General features: G+C 44.7%; 1 protein-coding gene across 1 annotated transcript in view; it reads left to right on the top strand.

The window, feature by feature from the left end:
- The window catches only part of LRRC45 (leucine rich repeat containing 45), a 133,084-nt gene extending 123,555 nt beyond the window's left edge, over positions 1-9,529 (top strand). Inside the window, exons 15-18 of the mRNA XM_089669965.1 lie at positions 223-315; positions 2,850-3,023; positions 5,873-6,020; positions 9,110-9,529. Of these exons, the coding sequence (XP_089526091.1) occupies positions 223-315; positions 2,850-3,023; positions 5,873-6,020; positions 9,110-9,303 (609 nt within the window). The 3' untranslated portion in view covers positions 9,304-9,529. The remainder of the gene's footprint in view (positions 1-222; positions 316-2,849; positions 3,024-5,872; positions 6,021-9,109) is intronic.
- Positions 9,530-12,035: the final 2,506 nt, after the last annotated feature.

Raw genomic sequence — 12,035 nt, forward strand, 5'->3', positions numbered from 1 at the left:
CTCACTAGCTGACTGACAGCTGCCTCAGCCAATCAGGATTGAGAGTCCCCGGAGAACCGACGCTTTCATGGAAATCACAGGATCAAGAGGGGGGCACAGGTAAGTGTTAGGGGGGCTGCTACACACAGAAGGTTTTTTTACCTCCATATCTGCCTCAGAGCCCATATCCTATAAAGCCCACTGCCTGACCTGGCAAATATTTTTAGTTCTCTCTCTTTGCAGGAACTGAACAGGATGAAGATGACGCTGGCGAATGAGCGTGCTCAGACGGAAGAAGAGATCCAGAAGGCACGGAGTGCTGCTCAGCAGGAAGAGGTGAGAGTTATTCCTAATAGAAAAAGCCAGTCCACCCTATGAACGAACTGCCTTCAGTGAGAATCGGCCTATTCTAATTCATTTTTATTGAAGATTTGTAAAGGTTGTAAGGACAAACAATGGTTAAAGCTCAAAATACACATAATCAAGTCAAATAAAATACATCTCCAAGATACTGAGACACCAGGTTCAGGGCTCTTCTGCCCTCATAGGGTGATAGGCACCAGGAGATGTGTGCTCTTGTCTGCATGCCATGGGCTTGGGTAGGTTTGTTGTAGATGTAGTTGGAACTTTTCTGAAGTCCAGTTAGTGGGATAAAAGAAAATGGATAATCTCTACTGTGTGATGTAGGTTTTTACTTGCAGGTTTGGTGGTTTATTACTGTCTGCATAGATCAGGTGGGGAGTTGTCCAGGAACCCATGGGCAGCTCCCGATGATTGTAAAGAAAAAAGACTGAAATTAGAGAAATTTTGACGGAGACGGGTGGTTCCACACCAACCCATGCAAACGTGAACTTGGACTTTAACATGTGGCCTGCATTGGATAAACAATATTGTTAAAGGATAAGTCCACCTGTCATAACATATTGCATGTTACACCCATTATCAGGGTGTAACATGTTACAATCAGACCAGCTCCCACTCCCCACTTTGACAGCTAACAGGAGATTTTCTTCCCCCTTTGCTAGATGTCAAATTTTTAAAAAACGTGGCCGCATGGGGCTCCGCCCACCGGGTCACGTCACTCATTCACAGAATGAATGAGAGACTACAAGTCCCAGCAGCCTTAGTGGCTGTGACGGGAGTGAATTTGGGTGGGGGGCCCATGGAACACAGCTCACTTTGGAGAGGTGGGGAGACCCCTGTCTCAGCTCCCCATATCCCTCTTATGTGTAAGTCACCCTGTGCCTCTTAGGGGTACAGGGTGATCTGTTCTCATATCGTGTAGACATGTCTCGGAGATAGGTGGGGTTTGTGGATTGTTTAATGCCATGTGGTTGCATCCCATTGTTCTATTGTGTGTCTTGCTTGGGAGCAAACTATTATGGGATGTATGTGTTTATGTGTATTGGCTTAGTGGGGGGTGTTTCCAACAGCCCTCCCTCCTGATGGGACTATCTGCTGGTGTGTGTTCTGTCCCCACATGAAGGCGAATGAAGGTATAACTGATAATGGCTGTGTAACTTCCTACCTTCGTATCCAAGCAGTGGAGCAGACCGGGCCGGCAGATGCTCAGGTTAGACGGATCCAAACGTATACACGGGAATTAAATCAGCGTGGGTTTATTTGGTCCAAATACAGCGACAAACAGTGATACAATACTGTAATGTAGTAGAGGTATTCATGCTGTCCTGTCATATCTTTCCTGAGGCTAGCTGCTGGTCAAAAACTGATGCCTTCACAAGCCCAGGGTATTGAATGTCCTGTCACACAGCTATAAAGCACATAAAAATGGCTGCAGGAAGTGACCAGAACCAAGGCTTGCCTAAAACCACGCCCAGCAGAGAAAAAACTTACTAGCTATAACAGGGGCATGCAGCATGCAAATTCTGGCCAGCAGATGGCAGCAACAGATCAAGACATAGAAACAAACGTGGTGAAATAAGAATTGGTGATACAATGCACAGTTAAATAACAAATATGAGGGGAACAGCACGGTGTGTCTCTTGTTACTAAAGGTAGATTGCCCCGCCCTCTGTCATTATGCAGGGGGGGGGGTAGTTCCCTTGAATGTATATATCTTGTATTTGTGTTAAAATGAAGTAGTCTATTTCCTGATTTACTTCCAAGACTGGTGTCGTCTAGTCTTGTATGGTCTGCTGTGGTGTCTGTGGTCGGAGTTCGGACAGGGAAGCGGTAGTCTAACGGAAATACCCAAGTGCAGTCGGGGTCCGGTTCCGTTACAGTGGCAGTCAGCTTGTAGTCATCAATGAACTACTATGGTGATGTGGAGCACCGTGAAGTTCATTCATTCTTCCTGTCAGTATATCTGCTTGTCCGCATGGGATATAAGGGCAAGCAGATATACTGACAGGAGGAATATACTGAGAGATATGCATTAGGAGACATGCAAAAAAATGTGCATTTATTATTTTTTATTAAAAGCTGAATTTATCCTTATAAAGCAGAACTCCTAGTGGTTGTGGCCGGAAATTACACCATAGAGGTAATGCCACTGGATCTACGATCTGATCACATTTTTAAAGTAACAATTACTAACCTAGCTTCCTAGAGTAGAAACCTTCTAAACGTATTCCTGTGTGGCCAGGGAGCCCCCAAACTCGGCCAAACACTGTACACATGACTTTAGCTATAATATAAAGCCTTTATTGTAGACCTCTTCCCCCATACACCGCCATGTTATGTAAATTCCTCTTTATTGGTTTTTGACTGTATAACTTGTTCATATCTTCCCAGATCAGAAATATAATTTTTTTTTTTTTAAGTAGCAGGCCTTTAAATTTTCTATGAAATTGATAACCACATCAATAATAAATATCATTGGTAATTGTTTTCTTATTCCCTCTGAGCAGCACCAGCACTCCACTGTCCTGCAGGACAAGATCCGAACCCTGACCCAATCCCGAGACCAGTCTCAGGCTCAGGTCCTGCAGCAGAAGCAGCTGGCAGGGGAGCTACAGGCCCAGAACAACCAGCTCGGCTTAGAGATCGAAGGTTTGAAAAGACGCATTGATGGATTGCAGCAGGTACTGAACACTCTGATTCACTCATTTAGCTTTTTGTAGCACATGATTGTTATTATTATACAGCATTTATATAAGTACATAAATAGTGAGAGTGCAATTAAGTGCCTGGCCGAGAAAAAAAAAAACTTTATATCTCTGCAATGCATGCACGCTTCCCAAAGTTTTCTCTCTGTTACCCCTTCACGCCTAAGGGTAAAACAAATTTTAATGCCTAAGCACAATTTTGCAACTTTGACATGTGTTAGTAAAACCGTACATATCATCACAACTACTTTGTACATCCAGGTGGATTATACCGCGTTTTTTTCAGGAGAAATTTGGCTTTCATTTGGTGGCAAATAGTAATGGATATCTCCTAATTTTTATTACCAAAGGAAAACTGGCCCGAAATAGTAAAAAAAAAATTTTTTTTAAATTTAGCTGTGGGTTTCTTGTTACTACCATAACCTACCACCAAAGAACAACCCAAAATAAATTCTCCAGCTCGACAATCGCAGCGATACCATATATGTTTATGTTGTTTGTACCCACAGTACAGCCCAGAAACAATAGTGCGCATTTTGTTTTCTTGTTTGTTTTTTGTTTTTGTTTACCTAAAAACACACTGATACTGATTACTAACTGACACTGATACCAATTTAAAAAAGGGAAAAAAAATCCTGACCTTTGACCCTGACCTTAACCCAAACACTAACCCTGGCACTCAGCTAGATTAAACCTTGATCTTGGTATTTTTCTTTATTTTTTTTTATTTTTTTTTTTTAATATTTATTTATTTAATTATTTTTTAAGCAAACAGTTTGTTTGTTTTTTCTCTATGCAAAGAGAGACAGAGAGAGATACAAAGTATCTCTCTCCTCCATTCAGAGAGAAAAAAAACAAAACAAGGGAGGCGGGCTGTACAGTGACGGATCACTGTGATAGCCAATCAGTGGCTATCACAGCGGTCATGTGAACCAGAATCGGGAGTCACGGTTAGAATGGGCCTCTCAGTGAAACCCCAGTCTTTATGCTGGGAGCGCACTGTGTGGTGCTCTCCTAGCACAAAGACAGGTACGCAAATATGAGGCCCCACGGAAAAAAGCCCAGTTCTGTGAGGCCTCATATTTGTGTGACTTCGGTGTGAAGGGTTTAAAAATGTAAGTACATAGAAATACCCGGTGATATTCCAACAAACAAGTGACTTCCCAACTTCCTCTAGAACAGTGGTTCTCAACCTTCCTAATCCCGTGACCCTTTAATACAGTTCCTCATGTTGTGGTGACCCCCAACCATAAAATTATTTACCCAGTAATTATAATTCATGAGTGTCATTTTACCTCCAATACTGCTGCTTTCAACACAGTAGCTGCTTTTAACAGAGTAGCTGCTTTCAACACAGCAGCTGCTTTCAACACAGTAGCTGCTCTTTACATATCGGAAATATGTGTTTTCTGATGGTCTTAGGGGACCCCTGTGAAAGGGTCATTCGACCCCCAAAGGGGTCGCGACCCACAGGTTGAGAAACACTGCTCTAGAGGGATGGAAACACTACCTCTGCTGCACTGAAATACCAAGCAGTGTTGTCAGCCCTTGCTGTTATAAAGATGGAGGTGCGGGGGAGGGGAGTTCTGTTGTCAAGCAGGGGAGGACGTAGGCAAGGCTGACCACTGCTTGGGATTTCAGTGTTGCAAAGGCAGCTTTATCAGCTCAAGCAGGAAGTTGGAAGTGTACTGGATTTCTGGAAGATTGACAGGTATACTTTTAAAGACAGGTCACCCAGGTGACTACTTACCTCTCCCTGATGGCTGCGATCTTCTGTTGTGTTTACAGCCTTGGTGTGGAAATCTTGTCCAGAGTGAGTACGCTGTAACTTTTCATAGACTTGAGAGGTTCGGGCCTTGCGATTGGCTGAAATAGAAACAACACCTCCTGCGCTCAGGGACCCAGATCAAGGATGGGTGGGTGGGTGGATGGACCACTTATGGAAATTCTTCCACCAATGGATCAAAGGTTGTGCAGCTCTTAACAAGGCTGGGGAAGCCCGACCAGTACTGCAAAGTGAAACAAAAAGCGCACCAACCTTGCGCATTACCTCAATACAAAACTTGATTTTATTAAAATGAGATATATACCCACAAATGAAGCAGTAAAACAAGCATGCAAGATCCTCAAAGGGGCATTAAAGTGCAAGACCAGTGTGAGTCACAGCAGTGGGGGGAGACTCTCAAAAGTTCAACTGATGCGTTTCGAAGGGGGTCCCCCTTCGGAGAAAGAAGGGACCCCCCTTCGAAACGCATCAGCAGAACTTTTGATTGTCTCCCCCCCCCCCCAATGATGTGACTTACACTGGTTTTACACTTTAATGCTTGCGATTGGCTGTCCAGGGCAGAACGCTGTCACATGGAGGAGGTTAATTTTTTCCTAGAAGCAGAAGACTTCTCTGTGATAGCCTTGGGGTTAGAGCTGTGACAAAGTGTTTCGAAGGGGGTCCTAAACACAATGGGCACCGGATTGTGGTGCCGTGCGCTCCCAGGGAGAGCGCACAGTCCAAAATGGTGGGCGCCGTTTATGAACGGCAACCCGCTCCTGCACTGCCACCGTCCGACCGTTTATATACATGGGCCGGACGGAAAGTGGTTAAGCTTTCTAGTCAGTTTGTATCCAGTAGGACCCTTACACAGCACAATTCTTGTTAGGTTCTAAGGAGATTGTACAATCAGATTGTAAAGTTTATGATCTGCCTAGGGGCATTTTTTTTGCTTGTACATTTGCAGCAGCAGGTGTAGGTTGAGGCTACCAGTGTATGCAAATGAGAATTTTTTGGGTGATCTGAAGCCATTGACTTAATCGATATGTTGTACCTGCAGGAGATTTCTAAGAAGGATCAAGAGAGGCTCACCGAAGTCACAAAGGTTCGAGTGGAGTTACAGGAACAGATTGGACACCTGGAGGCTGAGCTCACCACCCAGGAAGGTTTTAAAGAAAAGATCTCGGCACTGGAGAGACAACAGAAAGGTATTACTTACTGTCAATGCTGCAAGAATACAATACACATATACTATATATAAAGGCAGAGTAAAGGGTCCGTTTGCCCAAAATTGCTTGGTAGATCCTAAAGAGATCACCCCCTGAAAGTCCCTTTTATCTGTTGGGGACTCAGTTATTGAGATCTCTGTACTGAGTTCCCCAGTCTACACACCCGCTCTTAGGGATTCCCATCATTCCTGATGGATTTTTTATATTATGGAGAAAGTAACAAGAACTGAAACACATAGGTACACACACAACAAAACCTCCAGGAGAACAAAAACAGAGTTGGTGAATTATCACAGGGAGATCTGTTGAGGTATCTAAGACCTCCTAAAAAGCCATGGGCTAATTCAGCCTCAACCTATAACTGAAATATCACTTGTGGATGGACATGGCCATTAAACAGGCTCAGGAGAGAAGTCGATAAATGTACAGGTGATCTAACATACCCATCTAACCACTTAGCTGCTCCTTTGTTCTAATGCAGTGGTCTCCAAACTGCAGCCCATGGCCCAATTTGGTCCTTTGTTTGCCTTTATCCAGCCCTTGGAGCACTATTCCTCCCACTGACACCAATGATGGAGCACTGTTCTACCTAATGATACCAAGTGATACCAATGATGGGGTACTGTTACTCCTACTGACACCAATGATGGGGCACTATTCTACCTACTGATACCAGTGATGGAGCACTGTTCTACCTAATGATACCAATGATGGGGCACTATTCCTCCCACTGATACCAATGATGGGGTACTGTTTCTCCCATTGACACCAATGATGGGACACTATTCTTTCCACTGACACCAACAATGGGGCACAATTCCTTCCACTGACACCAACGATGGGACACAATTCCTTCCACTGACACCAACGATGGGACACAATCCCTCCCACTGACACCAAAGATGCAGCACTATTATACCCTTTGATACCAATGATGGGGCACTATTATACCCTTTGATACCAAGGATGGGGCACTATTCCTCCCACTGTTACCAACAACGGGCACTATTCTACCTACCCATACCAACAATGGGGCACTATTCCTCCCACTGATACCAATGATGAGGCACTATTCTACCTACTGATACCAACAATGGGGTACTACACCTCCCACTGACACCAAAGATGGGTAACTATTCCTCCTACTGACATCAATAATGGGTCACTATTCTACGTACTGATATCAACAATTTGGTACTGTTCCTCCCACAAACACCAATGATGGGGCACTATTCTGTCTACTGACACCAACAATGGGGCACAAGTCCTTCCACTGACACCAACGATGGGTCATACTTCCTGGCACTGATTTAAACTATAGAACACAATTCCTCCCACTGATACCAATGATGGGGCACTATTCCTTCCACTGATACCAATGATGGGGCACTATTCCTTCCACTGATACCAATGATGGGGCACTATTCCTCCCACTGACACCAAAGATGTGGCAATATTCTACCCACTGATACCAATGATGGGACACTATTCCTTCCACTGATACCAATGATGGGGCACTATTCCTCCCACTGATACCAATGATGGGGCACTATTCCTCCCACTGATACCAATGATGGGGCACTATTCCTTCCACTGATACTAATGATGAGGCACTATTCCTTCCACTGATACCAATGATGGGGCACTATTCCTCCCACTGATACCAATGATGGGGCACTATTCCTCCCACTGATACCAATGATGGGGCACTATTCCTCCTACTGAAACCAATGATGGGGCGCTATTCCTTCCACTGACACCAATGATGGGGCACTATTCTACCTACTGATACCAACAGTGGGGTACTACACCTCCCACTGACACCAAAGATGGGTAACTATTCCTCCTCCTGACACCAATAATGGGTCACTGTTCTACGTACTGATACCAACAATTTGGTACTATTCCTCCCACAAACACCAATGATGGAGCACTATTCTATCTACTGACACCAACAATGGGGCACAAGTCCTTCCACTGACACCAACGATGGGTCATACTTCCTGGCACTGATTTTAACTATAGAACACAATTCCTCCCACTGATACCAATGATGGGGCACTATTCCTTCCACTGATACCAATGATGGGGCACTATTCCTTCCACTGATACCAATGATGGGGCACTATTCCTTCCACTGACACCAATGATGGGGCAATATTCCTTCTACTGATACCAATGATGGGGCACTATTCCTCCCACTGATACCAATGATGGGGCACTATTCCTCCCACTGATACCAATGATGGGGCACTATTCCTCCCACTGATACCAATGATGGGGCACTATTCCTCCCACTGATACCAATGATGGGGCACTATTCCTCCCACTGATACCAATGATGGGGCACTATTCCTTCCACTGATACCAATGATGGGGCACTATTCCTCCCACTGACACCAAAGATGTGGCAATATTCTACCCACTGATACCAATGATGGGGCACTATTCCTCCCACTGATACCAATGATGGGGCACTATTCCTCCCACTGATACCAATGATGGGGCACTATTCCTCCCACTGATACCAATGATGGGGCACTATTCCTCCCATTGATACCAATGATGGGGCGCTATTCCTCCCACTGATACCAATGATGGGGCACTATTCTACCTACTCATACCAACAATAGGGTACTCTTCCTTCCGCTTACACCAAAGATGGGGCACTATTCCTCCCACTGACACCAATGATGGGGTACCATTCCTCCCACTGATACCAACAATAGGGTACTCTTCTTTCCGCTTACACCAAAGATGGGGCGCTATTCCTTCCACTGATACCAAATATGGGGTGCTAGTCCTCCCACTGACACCGAATATGGGGCACTATACCGCCTTCTAATGAGCACAGGCACAATGTTATTTTCTGCTCCCACTGACCATCAAGCCTAAGACATTGTTTTTTCCCAGTGGCATTTCGGCCCCCCTAAAGTCTGAAGGACAGTAAACTGGCCCTTTTTCCAGAAAGTTTGGAGACCTCGCTCTAATGTCTAGAGTATTCGTGTAACAGTTCGACATTGGAATGAACAGCTTATGCTGAGTCTGGCTCTGTTACTCCTTTCCAGCACAGGCCAACACCCATCGTGAGACGTTACTGGACAAAGAAAGTGAGATCTCCTCTCTGATGGAGAAGCTGAGGCTGAAAGATGCTGAGATCCTGAGGATGAGAGATCAAGAGGCGCAGAGAGCAAGCCTCCTACAGAGCGCAGTCCTGAACTACATCAGTACTCCGCTTGGCTCACCTGGTGGAAGAACATGAACCAAATTCTCCATCTTTCCACACCTGTCCAGTGCCAGCTGTGGACGCAGACAATCCTGTCCTTTAAGGCCATGACATTATGCCATTTTCAATAATAAGCCATTTTCATAGTAATTTATTTTTCATTCTGTGTTTTATACATTTTTAATGACTTTGTAATTTTTTTGTATGTGTTTTATATGTATATTTTTACAACACAGTAATTTTAAATAAAATATTATTTGTACACACTTTTCAAAAAGATCAATTGTTCTGAAAATATAGTATTTTAAAATGTATGTGCGGGCATTTCTTTCTTTCTTTCTTTTTTTTTTGCATAAAGGGTTATGTTAAACTGTTCTTATTGTCTATATTTCTGGTGGATAGGTTTACCTTCTTTATTTGTCCTCAAGACACAGAATGGGAGAAAATCCAATTATACTAGAGGGAAAACCATTCCATGGGGACACCTGTTCCTGTGACAACCAAGTAATACATTGTATTTCAGTAATACAAATTTGTACCATCCTAACAAAATGCTGCAAATGCAACATTTATTCATCAATTTGTATGTTTATAATGCGTTTCTCCCAGTGGACTCAAAGCACTAAGGGCCCATTTACACTTGCAGTTGGGGGACAGTAAAACCCTCCAGTTAGCCGCCCCAACCACTCCCTCTTTACGTGAAAAAGCAGTGGCTGGGGGTGTACACACAGGAATATATACAGGGGCGGACTGACAACTCATGGGGCCCCCGGGCAATAGGGGATCATGGGGCCCCTGTGTCCTTGCCCAAACTCAAAAAAGCCTATGAAAAAGGTACCAGGGGCATCTCATGGGGCCCCCTACTGACCCCAGGCCCTCGGGCAGTGCCTGAGTTTCCAAATGGTCAGTCCACCCCTGAATATATACCACCTATCACATTCACTGGGCACTACCATCTGACAAACACAACCCATTCAAATTAATGGAGCCACTCAGCAACCTCTCCACAATGGCGCAGTAGTGCCGCATTTAGCGGGTAAAACACATGGTGAAGAAGAAAAATATCTCCTCCTTACTGTCTGCCAAATGCCTCCGAAAGTGATCCAGGTGTGGATTGCTTTTCAAAGGAGCTTGTGAATGAGCCCTCATCAACTTGGCGTTGGGGAAGATTGTTGGTGAGGAAGCCATCAGTAGAATATTAGAGCGGTTCCACTCTGCCCCGGTGTGGTTTCAGAAGCGCACCAAGCATGCAGTTTTAGTGTGCTTTCTGAAACTACAAGAGCTCATAGATGTCTATGGGAAAGTGCAGCCAACCCACATGAAAACTGTGCGTAGCTGTGCTTGACCCCCGCTTCACATACGTGCGGGCCGTGTTTTGCATGGGCACGAGAGCCAATTCATTTGAATGGACTCCCATGCCCGAGACACGCAGGGAAGAAGTCCCTGCACTACTTTGGAAAACGCAGCCCGCATGAGAACCTCGGTTCCCAGTACGGTTGCGGTTTCCAGTGCAGGTGGCGTGCCATTAGAACTAATAACACCCGCCCATGTGTCCGCATTTCTCTGTGCGGGTGGTGCGGCCGCACAGATTTTCGTGCGGATCCGCAGCGGCACCACCCGCACAGATGTGAACCTAGGGTTAGCATGGAGGTGTGAAGCTGCTCTTATACTGGGGCTATGCACATCTTTGGAGTGTGAGAGAAAGCTGGGGAACGCAGAGGTAAAAACACAAACTCCATGCAGATAGTGAGTGCCCTGATGGGGATTCGAACCGATGACCCCAGTGCTGCAAGGCAGAAGTGATAACCATCATTAATTAAAAATGTATTAATGTGATGAGTTAGCCATCCATTTATTCTGTTCCCTCACCCAGCCAATGAAGGCTAAATGTAAACCATGAAAATTGTGGCATGATGCCTCCGTTGATGGTGGGTATGCTGACAGGTGGGTGTTCCTAACAGTCGATGGGCTTTTGTTAGCTTCAGACTGATTTTGCATTCTCATACAAATCTTTGGATATGCTTGAAACAGGTCAGAAGGAGATCAGCTGCACCTGTCAATGAATTCTGAACAATTTCACAAGTGTCTCAAACTGATACCACCAAAATTAGGCCCCTTTTATACGGGTGTTCTGTTTTTCTCATCAAAAAACACAATCAGTTGTACATCAGTTTTTACATTCGTTTTTCACATCCACTACCGATGCAAAATGGAGTGTTTGTCCATTTACATCCGTTTTTCGGAAATGCAGAATTCTTCCATTTAAAAAACAGACCTGGAAGACGGGACAAAAAACTGATATATATGGACAATGTCTGTTTTTCATCCATTTGCACATAGGAATGCATTGCTGTCCATTTTGCATCCATCAACAGATGGAACGCCCACGTGAAAGGACCTCAAGACCAAAGTCCATCATCAAGGGACCTTTAGGACATGGTTTATTGTGACACATTCTTCAACATGGATTTCCTTTGAGTTTCTCTGATACTGGGTCACATGACTTCCCAGAGCTACTGGGTCACATGACTTCCCAGAGCTACTGGGTCACATGACATCCCAGAGCTACTGGGTCACATGACATTCCAGAGCTGTAAAGCAAGTTGGTGTTGGAAGACTTCCCCCCTACTAGACGCTGTCATTATAGGGATGAATGGGAAAGAGTTAAATATAAAGCCCGGCATTTATCACTGACAGAGTTCATCACCAAAGAAATATCTCCACTTAGGACTATCAGCCCAACACACACTATATTGCCAAAAGTATTG

This window comes from Staurois parvus, unplaced genomic scaffold (assembly GCF_062004578.1).
Source record: "Staurois parvus isolate SC_StPar_1 unplaced genomic scaffold, SC_StPar_1.0 ptg000003l, whole genome shotgun sequence".
NCBI lineage: Eukaryota > Metazoa > Chordata > Amphibia > Anura > Ranidae > Staurois > Staurois parvus.